Source organism: Zonotrichia leucophrys, chromosome 6 (assembly GCF_028769735.1).
Source record: "Zonotrichia leucophrys gambelii isolate GWCS_2022_RI chromosome 6, RI_Zleu_2.0, whole genome shotgun sequence".
Lineage (NCBI taxonomy): Eukaryota > Metazoa > Chordata > Aves > Passeriformes > Passerellidae > Zonotrichia > Zonotrichia leucophrys.
The window spans coordinates 33,124,670-33,136,376 of NC_088176.1; the positions used below are offsets into that span (position 1 = coordinate 33,124,670).

Below are 11,707 nucleotides of genomic sequence, written 5' to 3' on the forward strand. Positions count from 1 at the left end.
GTCAAGAGGAACAAGACAGCATTTGGGCTTCCATAAAGCGCAGTCTATCATTTTCCACCAAAAGCATTTTAGTATGATGCACATATGAAACAGAGCTTCAAGAGGCTGTGGGGGGGTGGGGGGAACCACATTTAATACAAAAAACATGCTTTTTTTGGTTGTTGTTAGATAAGTTGAAAGCCGCCAGATGGGTTTTCAGAAATCTTTCCATCAACTTTTACTTGTCCTATGAGGCCAACCACAAAAAATGTCAGCTCCCAGAATATATTTAAAGAACATAATTGCTAAGTGCAAGGAAAACACATCCCATGCCTAACTAGAGAGTTGCTGTTGTGACATGACGAATGTGCTAGCCATAATGCAAAAATTACAGACATGCATCCCAGCCCTGCTATTATGAAGTTACAGAATTAGGGATGCAGCTAGTGCATCAGCTGAGGGAAGATTGCTACCCTGCCCCTGAGCTTGTTTCCAGCTGAGGCACAACATCATTGCAAACCAACCCATCACCCACACACAAACAGATGGATTTTTACCATCTCTCCCTTCTGTCCAGGATGCCCCTGCAAAAGAGAGGAAACACTCATCAGCTTTGGCCACTGCAGACTCTAGGTGATGTTGATTTAACAGCTTTTGCTGAGGGAAGTGTGTGTCCCCAGAGCAGAACAAGAAAGGGGCTGCCACATCTCTTTTGGGGGTGAAGTTCCTCGTGGCAAAACCAGGACATCAGAAGCCAGAGGTGTGAGCAACCAGCTCCTTCTCCACTGCAGGTGTGAGCTACCAGCTCCTTCTCCACCGCAGGTGTGAGCAACCAGCTCCTTCTCCACTGCAGCACTGGAGGAGTGTGGTGGGGAGCCTGGCTGCATGGCTGCCACATGGAGCTATGGGTTTCATTCCCACTGGGTTCATGGAGAAGGAGCTCGTTTGTGCCCAGCTCTGAAGGATGGGAAGAACTTGGGTTTCTACTGCAAATCTCTAAGGACAGCATGGAGGTCTCACAGAGTCTTTAGGATCCTTCTCTCCTCCACTGCAGCTTTTTGGTACAGCAGCTGTTGGCTAAGGCAGAGGGCTGACACCTCAGGGATCTGCTCTGCCTGTCTGATTCTGGTGGGAGTGCCTGCTAAGGCTTTCCCCACAGCAGCCAGACTGCTGCACTCATGAACTGCTAGTTTATAGATTTACCTAGAAAGGAACAGGCCATACTCTGCCTTCCTGCATCTCCTGACTCCTGCATCTCCCCCAAGGCATCTGTGGCATCCTGCTGCCTGCCAACCTCCTCGTTTTCTTTTAATCCATGCATGTGCATGGCATTGCAAAACAATCCCCTTCAAACACAGAGTGTAACACCCAGGTTCCAGCCCAGTGGGACTGGGGCAGGGCAGAAGCCTGCAGAGGAGTTCTCTGCTTACCGGTTTGCCATCCAAGCCAATAGGGCCCTGAAATGAAAGAGGAAAAATGATGAGAAATGCTTTCCCCAGCATCTTGTCCATCTTGTCCACCTGGCCCTGGAAGCACTGTGTGCCACAGGACTGCATGGGCTGGGGTGATGTGAGGTGACTCCCTGCCCTCCTGTCCAGTCCTGGCAGGTCCCTGGCTCACTGAGAACCAGCCCAGATTTCAAACTGCTTCAGCAGGGACCTGCAATGCTGGACACAGGAACAGAAACAAGGAGGGATTCATAGGCAATTTGCAAAAATAAATCTCAGAATTTAAAATTTTACAGTGTTGGGTAAACCAGTTGAACATCAGTAGTTTTCTCAGGACTTTGATCTAAAAGGGCACCCGCCTTTGGGGGAAGAGGAATTTTTGCAAGTGATAGAATAATAAAAGTGTCTCAGGGAAGAGGTGACACACAGCTCAGCACGTGCTGAAGGTACTGTTTGATGAGAAACAGGCTCCACAGGGGTTGTTTTCCTTGTTTGGGATAGGGGTATTTCTTAGGATGATTTTCTTTAACTCAACAGATCTGCCTTTAACTTTGTTATTTTAACACTTGGGGATTTTTTAAAATTAATTTCCTTTCAGAGTTGTGTGGTTTGGTTTAGTAGGTTTTTTTTTTCTCCCTAAGTATTGTTTAAAAAAAGTAGCAGAAAAACAAATGAAGAAGAAACTGCTTTTTTCCAGTGATATCAGATCATCAGATCAGGTCATTGGTTTCAGGAAGAAATGATGAGCTACAGCAAGCACTTAGGAGGCTTCCTAGTAGTACCACACATCCGTACCTCATAAATTCAGAGCTGCACTTACCGGGAATCCAGGAAAACCTCTTGTTCCAGGCTGTCCCTGGGAAGGATGAAACAGAGACAGCACTTTAGAGGAACTCAAATGAATTTTGATGGATCCTAAGTCCTCTCTACAGAGCCTTTCCTCCAGCCTCTGACCAATTATCCTACAACTCTCTGAAGAGATACCCAACTCCCCTCCAAGGGGGAAGTGTCTTGGGAAGGAGGGGAAATCTCTCATCCCTACTCCAATTTGTACAGGGCCAAGAAAAGGCTGGAGCAGCTCCAGTTTGGATTACAGGCAGTTTCCTTTAAGTTTCTACATTAATTAAATGGGTGTCCCTAGCCCATATGTTAGGCTTTTGGAGTATATTCCAGAGGCTGAGCTCATTTTATGGCAGTTCTTGCTGCCATAAACCCGAGATGTTTAATGCAGGGTGCTGTTCTGTGCAAGACAAGCCTTGCAGGTCACTGGTGTCTAAATACAAGCATCCCTCTCCTCCTCCAGCCCTCATCTTATATCTCAGCTCATTCATTTTGCTCAGAAATAATTCTGGAGGTGATTTTTTCCCTCTTCTGTTTCTTTTCTTTTTATTTTTATCCTCTGAGAGCTAAGACAAAAAGGAGAGTTGGACTGTGTGATGAGAGGAACATGAGCACCACAACTTTTCCCCCTGCCCTTTCCTGGCTAGCTAGCTGTGGCTACCAGTTTGGGATCAGGTACAGCAAACACTGGCTTGGGATGAGTTTGGCAGCTTCTTCATGCCCTACTTAAAAACACCAAAAAAAGAGAAAATGTGCTGGCTGTTAATTTTTCGTTGTTCTTCAATTTTTGGGTCTTGTGACATCCTAGGTCACAGTTATGTAGCTTTGTTGGTATCCAGGAAAGATACCACTTCATTTCAGGATTTTCCAATCTGTTTAAAAAAGAAGAAGGTCAGGAAGCATATGGTCCATGTGGCCCAGACTTCAGCAGATCTTGCAGCAGTCTCATGTGGACAGAAGCAGCCGGATGAGGTAAATCCTGTGCCACGCTCATCAGCTGACCACTGTGGCACCCTGCCTGCCCTGAAAGCTGGGCTGGCATGCCAAAACGCCCAGCTTCCTTATGTCTTCTCTCATTTTGGGGGAAAAAATGCTTTCTTCAGCAATTTGAGCTACCATCAGTGGACTGCTGGAGTTTCCTAGGATAGAGCTGGGCATAAACAGGGTCTCTGCCTTAAGCTAGAGTGATTCCATGTGGTGCTGAGGGAAGGGAAGGGCAAGGAAGAAATGGGGCTCCTGGGCTGTGAGGCTGAGGTTTGCCACAGTGAAGCAATAACAATCCTTTGGGAGACCTCAGAGTTGCACAGATAGGAAAAACTTCACCTTCCTTCAGGTAACACCTCAGAGTATCTCTCTGTCTGCAGAGAGATTCAGTGAGGGTTTCCCCCTGCAGAGATGGGCCCAAACAGCCTCTTTGCAGGGTTTGAGGGATGTCCCCACACAGAATCCCTCACACTGCACTGAAGAGTTCTGGTTTGCTGTACAATGCTAGCAGGACCTAATCACATTTGCACTATTTCTTTAGTTCTGCAAAGTTGAACTTGGTCAGCTTTGCTTTGCAAGATACACACAAAACCACCTGGCCCTGTTGGCCAGCGACCAGGAGGGAAGATAGGCTATAAATTAAAGGATCTGTCCACTGCTGGCTTCTGAAAAGGCAAGAAGCAAGAAGATCCTAGCCAGAATTCTGGTTCCCTGTTGGACACCTCCCTGACAAAAAGTGCTAAAAAAAGAATTAGGGAGAAAATCTGGAAATGGTGCAATTTGGCTTCCTCTGTAGACTACAGACTGCTGCTTCTCTCCCCTTGGAGGACAGCAGGATGATTTGCACGGTATCACGCCAAGACAACAGTTCAGCAGCGAGCCATTCCAAGAGACTGTTTTTGTTGGGTGGCTGGTTTTCCTTGTCTCCTTTTTAAAATGTTGATTGTATGAAGTATGTAATCCTGGGAGCTGCCAGATCATGGAGACCGTCTGTTTCTGCCACTATTGGTGCTCTGGCCCTCTCTGGCCAGGAGCTGAGCAGCTCTGAGCTCCGGCAAAAACTTCAACCTCCAAACAAAAATCTGGAAACTATTTGTCATCCCACATCTTCCCCAGTGGCCCCTTGGCCAGGGTTTCCGTGTTTGTCCTCAGTGCTCAGCCATCCTTCTGACCTATCACCAGCTCCCCAGGAAACGGGATCATCTTCACAGTAGGCTTTGCAGGGGGAAAGTGTGGAGCTGGGCTGCTCCTGGCACCTCAGGGCTTTGACTGGTGTAGGCAAAACCCCATTTTAGACACCTTTTGCCACCTAATTTTTCTGCTGCTTTAAAGATGCAACGTGTTCTGCACTTTCCCAAACAGCAGCAAAGCAGACAAAATTGTCCTGCAGGCCAAGCACGTGTCCTTCAATAAAACTGTCTCCTTTACAGGACCTGATGGCTTTTCTCTCTGATTACTATAATTACCCTGTTCAGAGCCAGAGCTTGTGAGAAACAGCAAAAACAACGGGGCACTTACCCTCCAAAATCTGCTGTTTGTGCAGCAGGGTGGTCTTGCACAGAGCTTGGCTTGAGAGACTTGCCAGCCCCTGTTCTTTGCCTGGACACGTGGCCAGGGACCATCTGCCAGGCATAAAACCCTTGGGGAGACCCATTTGGGTCCTGGGCTTTGGTTCTGTCGCTTCCCAAACTGCAGCATCCCCGGCAGGTGGGCCTGGGGACCAGCAAAGCTGGTTTTCATTAGAAACACTTGTCATGGGGCTTTTGGGAAGCTAATTGGAAAGCCAGATGTAGCCAAGTGTTTGCACTGCCTGGGTCTGTCTCACTTGACCTCGCTGTGAAACAAAGGCTGCCAGCAGCCCATCCTCTCTGCAGGTCAAGGACGGTGCTCTCCACAGGTTAATCAAAATCGGAAGCGCCCACTGGGAGGGAGAGAATTGAATCTCCAGGTCCTTTTTCATGGAAATCTCCAGTGGAGGCTGTGCAGGGATGGAGTGGAGAGCTCTGGCTGCACCCACACAAAAGCAGAGGCCTGATGGCTGAGCCACAGTACAAGAAGCATCCAGCATTTAGGGCACACAAACACTCCGACCCTTCACCTTGGCCTTTTTTATGACCCCGTCCTCGCAAAAAGTTTTGTCTGGCTGACTCCTTGCACCCTGTAGAGACACTTTTACTGGAAGTGGAGCAAAATTCTGCCTTTTCTCAGCCAGATAAGCAGTGACCATGCTGACAAAGAGCTTCCAGGATTTTGGGTACATGACAAGGATCTCTGAACCACGCTTTGTCTTTGTGAGCTCCCCAGTCACTGGCTTAGCTCTGATCCTGCCTGTCAGTAAAATCAGGGGGCTTGTTGCCTGCTGATTAAACCAAAGGCTGAAATCAGCCAGGCAAAGGGCAAATTTTCTCCAAAAGTGATATCAGCCCTGTTGCACAAAGGAAATACACTTCTTCCTTTTAAATGCAGGACTCTGGTTTCCTTGCCAAGGGAAGGCTTCCTCATTTGTCCTGGAACATGAGCTATAATTTCATTATATATAGTATATAATAGCAGTATAAAACCAAGGCTGGCTCAGCATGGGAACCACATTATACCGGGTTTTTGCTCTTTCCAGCTGATGCTGAGTCTTAATGCCCCTCCTAAGGCTTTCCAAGTTACTTGCCCACATCCTGCATCAGGCAAAAATAGAGAGAAAAGTCACTTACGGGTGGGCCACGGGGCCCAATGATGGACATGCCAGCTTCTCCTGGAGCACCCTGCAGAGAGACAAAGCAGAGGAAAGGGCTGAAAACAGGAGAGGAAAGACAAAGACAACTATATTCCTGTCAAGAGTGGGGTTAAATGCGGGTGCCTTAGGTGTGAGATCTTCAGGGCTCATGGGGCAGCTGCTGTTCTGGCCTCCCCCAGCTCCTGCCTGACACTTGGGGAAAAAAGATGTTCTTGAGAGCTGCTCAGATGTGCCAGAAAATGGAAGCTGCACAGCAAGGAGAAGTATAAACACATAAAACACTTTCTGGCAAAACAGATGTTCTGCCCCATTGCAAGTGTGAAAGATGGCCTGAAATCCTTTCAGTTTCCTTCCTGTGAGTTCCAGGAGGGTTGTGTCCTGCAGAAGAAAGAAAAAGAGGGATGTGCTGGGCTCCAGGGAAAGGGGAGCTGCAGGCAGCTCATTTGGTTACTCCAGAAATGCCTTGCTTGTGTACTTCTCAAACTCAATAGAGATGTGGATGAAAACAAAGCAAAGTGCTTGCTGGAAAAGGAAACAGCTGCCTCTCCAACTCCCAGCCACCCACAGCGTGTGATGGGCAGGACATGTCACTCCCTTTGGAAACATGATGTATTCCTGAGAGGCAGCTCCAGAAGTGCCCAGGGCTGAGGAGCTTTGGGACAGAGCATCCCATAAACCAAGCAGCCTGCAAGAAAGCAAAGCACTCTGAAAAACAAAGCCATGGACTGCCAGAGACTGAGCGCTCTCAGGGAGGCCTTTGGGGCAGCAGGGGCAATTAGGAGGGATTTTATTCCATTGTTTGTTTGTATCTATCTGCTGTCCCTTCATGGAAACTTTGGCCAGAAACAAATGCAACAATATGCAGAGAAAAAAGCAGAATGGCTTCAGGTGGGAAATTCTTGTCTGTTTGATGTTGGTTGGCTTCAATGAGCAAACAGTGAACACAAGGATGAAGAACCTCTATCCTGCTTTCCCCTTCCTTGTTGTGTTTTTCTCTCTATTATGAAGAGGAGCAAATGGGTCTGGTATGGAACTGCATAGATGACCTTCCTTGTCAGGTAAATATCCATACCTTTTCTAATTTCTACACATTGTTATTCAGTTATTCACAAATCCCAAACACCTCCATTTCCCTGCTCTCCCAGGTGGGAGGTACTCACCGCTCTGGAGAAAATACACTAACACTGAAATGCCAGCAGCAGGATCACTTTGTAAACCAGCACTCCTTTGTGGGTACAAATCTCAACTCACTGCACAGCACACAGTCTGTGAGATGGTGTCCCACAGACCATCAGCTTTCCTCAGGAGGAAGAGAGCCCACCATGTCAGAGATAGGAGTGTGCCATGCCACTTTTACTCCTTGCTCCCACCTGCACCTGGGATCAGGCTAGCCTGGGAGGCAGAGGGGAGCTGCAGGTTGGCTGGGGCAAGCAGAGCTGCCACAGGGGGAGAAAGTCAATGGTTAAAATCCAGGAAGCCTTGAAGGAAGGCCTGCATGTGCCCACTGGCTCTTAGGCTGTTAGTAAATTGTCATAAACAAGAAACACAGCATCCTTGGAGGCTGAGTGGCCTGGAAGGAATTTGGGAAATATACTTGCACTGACACGGAAGATGGGGCAGCCCAAGGCTGGCTGCAGTGGCTGTGACTGCGACAGGGGAGCTGGGCTGGCCCTAGAAGGACAGTTTGGGGGTGCTAGAGGCTACAGGGAGCTGACTCACCTTCTCTCCAGATTGCCCCTTTAGTCCCTGGGTCAGTGGCAGCCGTCACAGCCACATGCAAGAGGGTGCAGGGAAGAGAGAGAGAGAAAGGAGAGACACAAACACAGGCGTCAGCGGCAAAGGCACGCTCTGCCCCCCACAACCCTGGCTATGGGGCTGGCACCAGCAGGGTGACCTCACTCCTGCCCCAGTCCCCTTCCCCATCCTCACCACGGGATGCCTGAGCAAGGAGCAGCTCCACAATCCAGCACTCAGCCAGGCAGGGCACGGCCCCCTTGGCTCAGGGCAGCTGCCAGTGGCAAGCAGGGGTGCGTGTTAGGAAACCCAGGGTTAGCAAGCCCAGCTGGCGCACCAGGTGGCAGCAGGAGACACCCAAACAGGGGATGCTGAACCAGAGCAGGGCCTGGATAGGACAGCAGGTGAAATGGAAACACCCCCCAGCATGTATGTGGCTTGCAGGGCTGGTCACCCTGCTGAGAGCAGGGGAGCCCCTCAGGTGTGGGGCTCAGGGAGAGTAATTTTGCTCAGACTGACAAGGATTATCCTGAAAGCCACCCCCAAATCCTGGGGGCTGGAAGAGAATGGGAAGGATAAGGCACAGAAGCGAGGGTTTGACTCACCGGCCGCCCAGGGATTCCCATCGCACCTTTGTCCCCCTGGCAATTAAAGCAAAAATCAGAGGGAATTGGTAACTGGTCAAAAGCAAGACTATAAAACAGCACAACTGAACTAAGCCACAGCAGCAGCTTCACACCGTGCTGCAAGTGCCCAGGGATTTTGAGAGGGAGAAGGTTAAACAGTAAAATGTGTGTGCGTGTGCCCAAACCTGTCTTTAGAATGTGTGAGGCACCAGTTCATTTCCACATATGACAAACCCACATATCTCACAACAGAAATTACATACAGCAACTTAGGCAGCAAAAGGAGGACAGGAGTCTCCAGTCAGACAAAGTACTATCCCTATTTCCAGCACCTCATAAAATCCAGGTCCTGGGAACTGGCTTCCTGCAGTGGCCAACTGTCACATTTTTCTCTTTCTTGACCAAAGTCATCTGGGTGTTAGCTATTTATTTATAGAGTTATCACTTTAAAACACAATTCTTTTAGGCTTAAAAATACTGTCCTGTCCAGAAGCAAGAGAAAAATGTGAGAACACAAGCTGACACAGGAAAAAGCATGTCTGGAAGAAGACATATGAGCAGCTGTTTTCAGTGTCCTCTACTCCTCTGAGATACTTCCCAGTGCATTGTCAGCATGTGAGTGATCCTAACAGTGGTTTTGGGAATGACTTTGGGTCAGGTGACAGTGGACAGAGCCTCGTAAACACATGAACATAGCACCAGTGACAATTTTCTTCACCCACTTACCTACAAGGCAGTTGGCTGCCTCTTACAGCTAAATTGGACTGTGCAATTACCAAAAAAAAAAAAAAATACCCCCTCTGCATTCCTGGTCACCAAAACTGAAGGCTGTGCAGATCTGGAAGACAGCAGCTCATTGCTAAAGGATCTTGATGATTATGGCTTCAGCAGTCGTGTAGCTTTTACTCTATATTTTGCAAAAATGACGTGATAATAATCCCTCAGTTCTGTTTCCAGCGATGTTTGGGGTTTCCTTATGCAAAACAGAACGTTCCTGCCCCTGGCTGGCTGTGTCTGTAGACATAAACCTGGTTTTCTGGTTTCTGCAGCTGGAGACACCAGCCCCACGGGTGCCATCTCTCGATGCCTCCCCACACGTTCAGTCCCAGCGCATGTGAACACAAGCTGAGATCTCTGGGAGGGGAAGGCACTTAGCTCTGTTTGTCCTTCTGGGTGTACACAAAGGCTGTGTATCCCAAACTCAAACATCATTGCTTGGGACCAAACCATTCCCTGGTGGAAGCTCAGCCATTTCCCTCTGCAGAGCTGGGGGGGCTGTTTGGTATGGGGGGCATTCCTTTCCAATGCAGCTTATGTTGTGATAAATTGAAGAGCTGTGTACACTTTGCAAAAGCACCTCTTTCAGATGGATGAAACCCTGAACAGCTGCTTGATTTCAAGTTTTGTTGAGGATATATTATGGGAAACTGCCTTCTTCTAGGGTTTTAGGTGTGTTCTCAGTCCTGCTAATATTTGCCTATCACTGTGCCAGCAGTGAGTGCAGCTCCTGGTGTCAGCATCTGGCCCTGGCATCACTTTGTGGCTGCTGGAAAACAAAATACTGAGCTTTCCTCTGCTTTTAGTCCCTTAAATGCTGCTTTCCTCCAGAGCCGAGCCCAGGCTGATTTCCCTGGTGGCTTTTGAGGTAAAAGCTGAATTTGCTCTTCTGTCTCTGCTGTGGCTGGTGCTGGAGCAGGAAGGGCCAGGGTCGGGGCTGAGCTGTGTCAGGTCCCCTGTGAGCACCTGGAGTGGTACATGACGGCACCGTGTCTGGAATGTGGCTACAGCACAGGGGGAGCTCCCTCCAGGACAGCAAATAAATGCCAGATGTTTATAAGGAAAGGTTGCCTGTGACAGGCAGCCAGGAAAGAGCACTTGGGGGTGGATGATACCGTGTAGGTTGGTTATAAAGTCATGAAAAGCTGCCTGAAGCTCCTACTCAGAGTTAAAAGAGCATGAAAGGCAAGCAGCAGCCCCTGTCCGGAGCCAGGGGAGAGCCAGCAGCACAGTTTGCATTTCCTGCACTGGGAAACTGCCTGGTATGGCTCGTGCAGGCTCCAGGTGAGCCACAGCCTGGGGAAGAGGGAACTATCACCAGAAAATCACACTGCTGTAATTCCAAAGCTCCTTCCTCAGCCATGACTAACCCAGATGCAGATACTGTTATTATGGATTTTTGCATTTGTCCCAAGGTGACTTAGGCCTTCTAAATCCTACTGCAACTAGCAAATCCCATCAGTGAGAACACTGAACACTTTGCCTCTCCAACCAGACCCTCAAAGACATCTTCAGAAGTAGTGTTTCCCACACACAGGAGGGTTCACGAGGATCATGCTACCCTTTAAGTTTGGACCTACAGAGCTCCTGTGGTCCCTACTCTGTATGGGCCATGTCCTGTTTGCAATATTCTATTCCATGTCCCATTTTTTATGCAAGTCTACTTTCTATCACCTTAGGAATGCTGGGGGCCTCCTGATCAAAGTACTGTCAGACAGAAAGAATGAGGGAATGAAACAGAAATCATGAAGTATTTACCAGGAGCTGTGGCCTTTCTGTGAGGCCCTGGAACAAAACACACTGAAACGGCAAAAGCCAGCCTCAAACTCCAAAAGGAGGGCTTGATAAAGACATGGAATCACATGGAAGTGTTTAGGAAACAGAATGGTTAAAAAAACTCTCCCCAGCTCCTTGACCATCAGCTCTGATTGCTTCAGTTTCCTAATCTCCTGCTTGTGAAGTTCTCCCTCCTTTTGGCACGACTCTACCCACAGCTCTCCGCACGAGCTCTGAAGGTATCTGCAAGTCCACGGAGAACGAGCTAATTACAGGGCTTTGACTTTCTTCCTTAGTTTCCATCTGCTAAATATTATTTTTTCATGTATGGAATTGCTGCAGTTGCCACAGAAATGTTGCATGATCAGAAATGGGAGAGAAAATGTCCGTGAGAGGATCATTTGCTTCGGATGTGGTCCAGACAGCAAAAGGACTATTGCAGGATTTCATCACTTCCTTCCTTCACCCCTTTTAGTCCCAATCTCATCAAATATCTTACATGACTGCGGGTTGCCCTTGTCTTCACCAAAGCCCTCACCGACTTCAGGAATAAGGGTGGAAGTGTTCATTGGGCAAGAGAAGAACATGAAGTTCCCTTTTGCTGCTCATCCATTTCCCTGGCTCTTGTCCTTGTTGTCCTAGGCTGCAAGCAGGGCTCAGTGCATTTCTAACAAGAATTTCTGCCCCTTTCCCCACCCAAGCCAACACCTGCACTGGGAGCTAAGCCCTGTCACACAGTGTGTTGTCTCTTCTGCAAGCTGGGAAACGAAAATGGGAGAGAGATGTGGGGTGGTCATGGCTTTGGGGTCACTATC

The 11,707-nt window shown here is 48.6% G+C and overlaps 1 protein-coding gene across 7 annotated transcripts in view; it reads right to left on the minus strand.

Annotated features, from left to right (window-relative positions):
• COL13A1 (collagen type XIII alpha 1 chain) overlaps positions 1-8,348 on the minus strand; it is a 52,820-nt gene extending 44,472 nt beyond the window's left edge. For all 7 annotated transcript variants that reach the window (XM_064716447.1, XM_064716445.1, XM_064716446.1 and 4 more), the window contains exons 1-6: positions 8,319-8,348; positions 7,699-7,725; positions 5,957-6,007; positions 2,248-2,283; positions 1,410-1,436; positions 537-563 (exon numbers count right to left, since the gene is read on the minus strand). In XM_064716447.1, coding sequence (XP_064572517.1) covers positions 537-563; positions 1,410-1,436; positions 2,248-2,283; positions 5,957-6,007; positions 7,699-7,725; positions 8,319-8,339 — 189 coding nt within the window. In that variant the 5' untranslated portion in view covers positions 8,340-8,348. The remainder of the gene's footprint in view (positions 1-536; positions 564-1,409; positions 1,437-2,247; positions 2,284-5,956; positions 6,008-7,698; positions 7,726-8,318) is intronic.
• Positions 8,349-11,707: the final 3,359 nt, after the last annotated feature.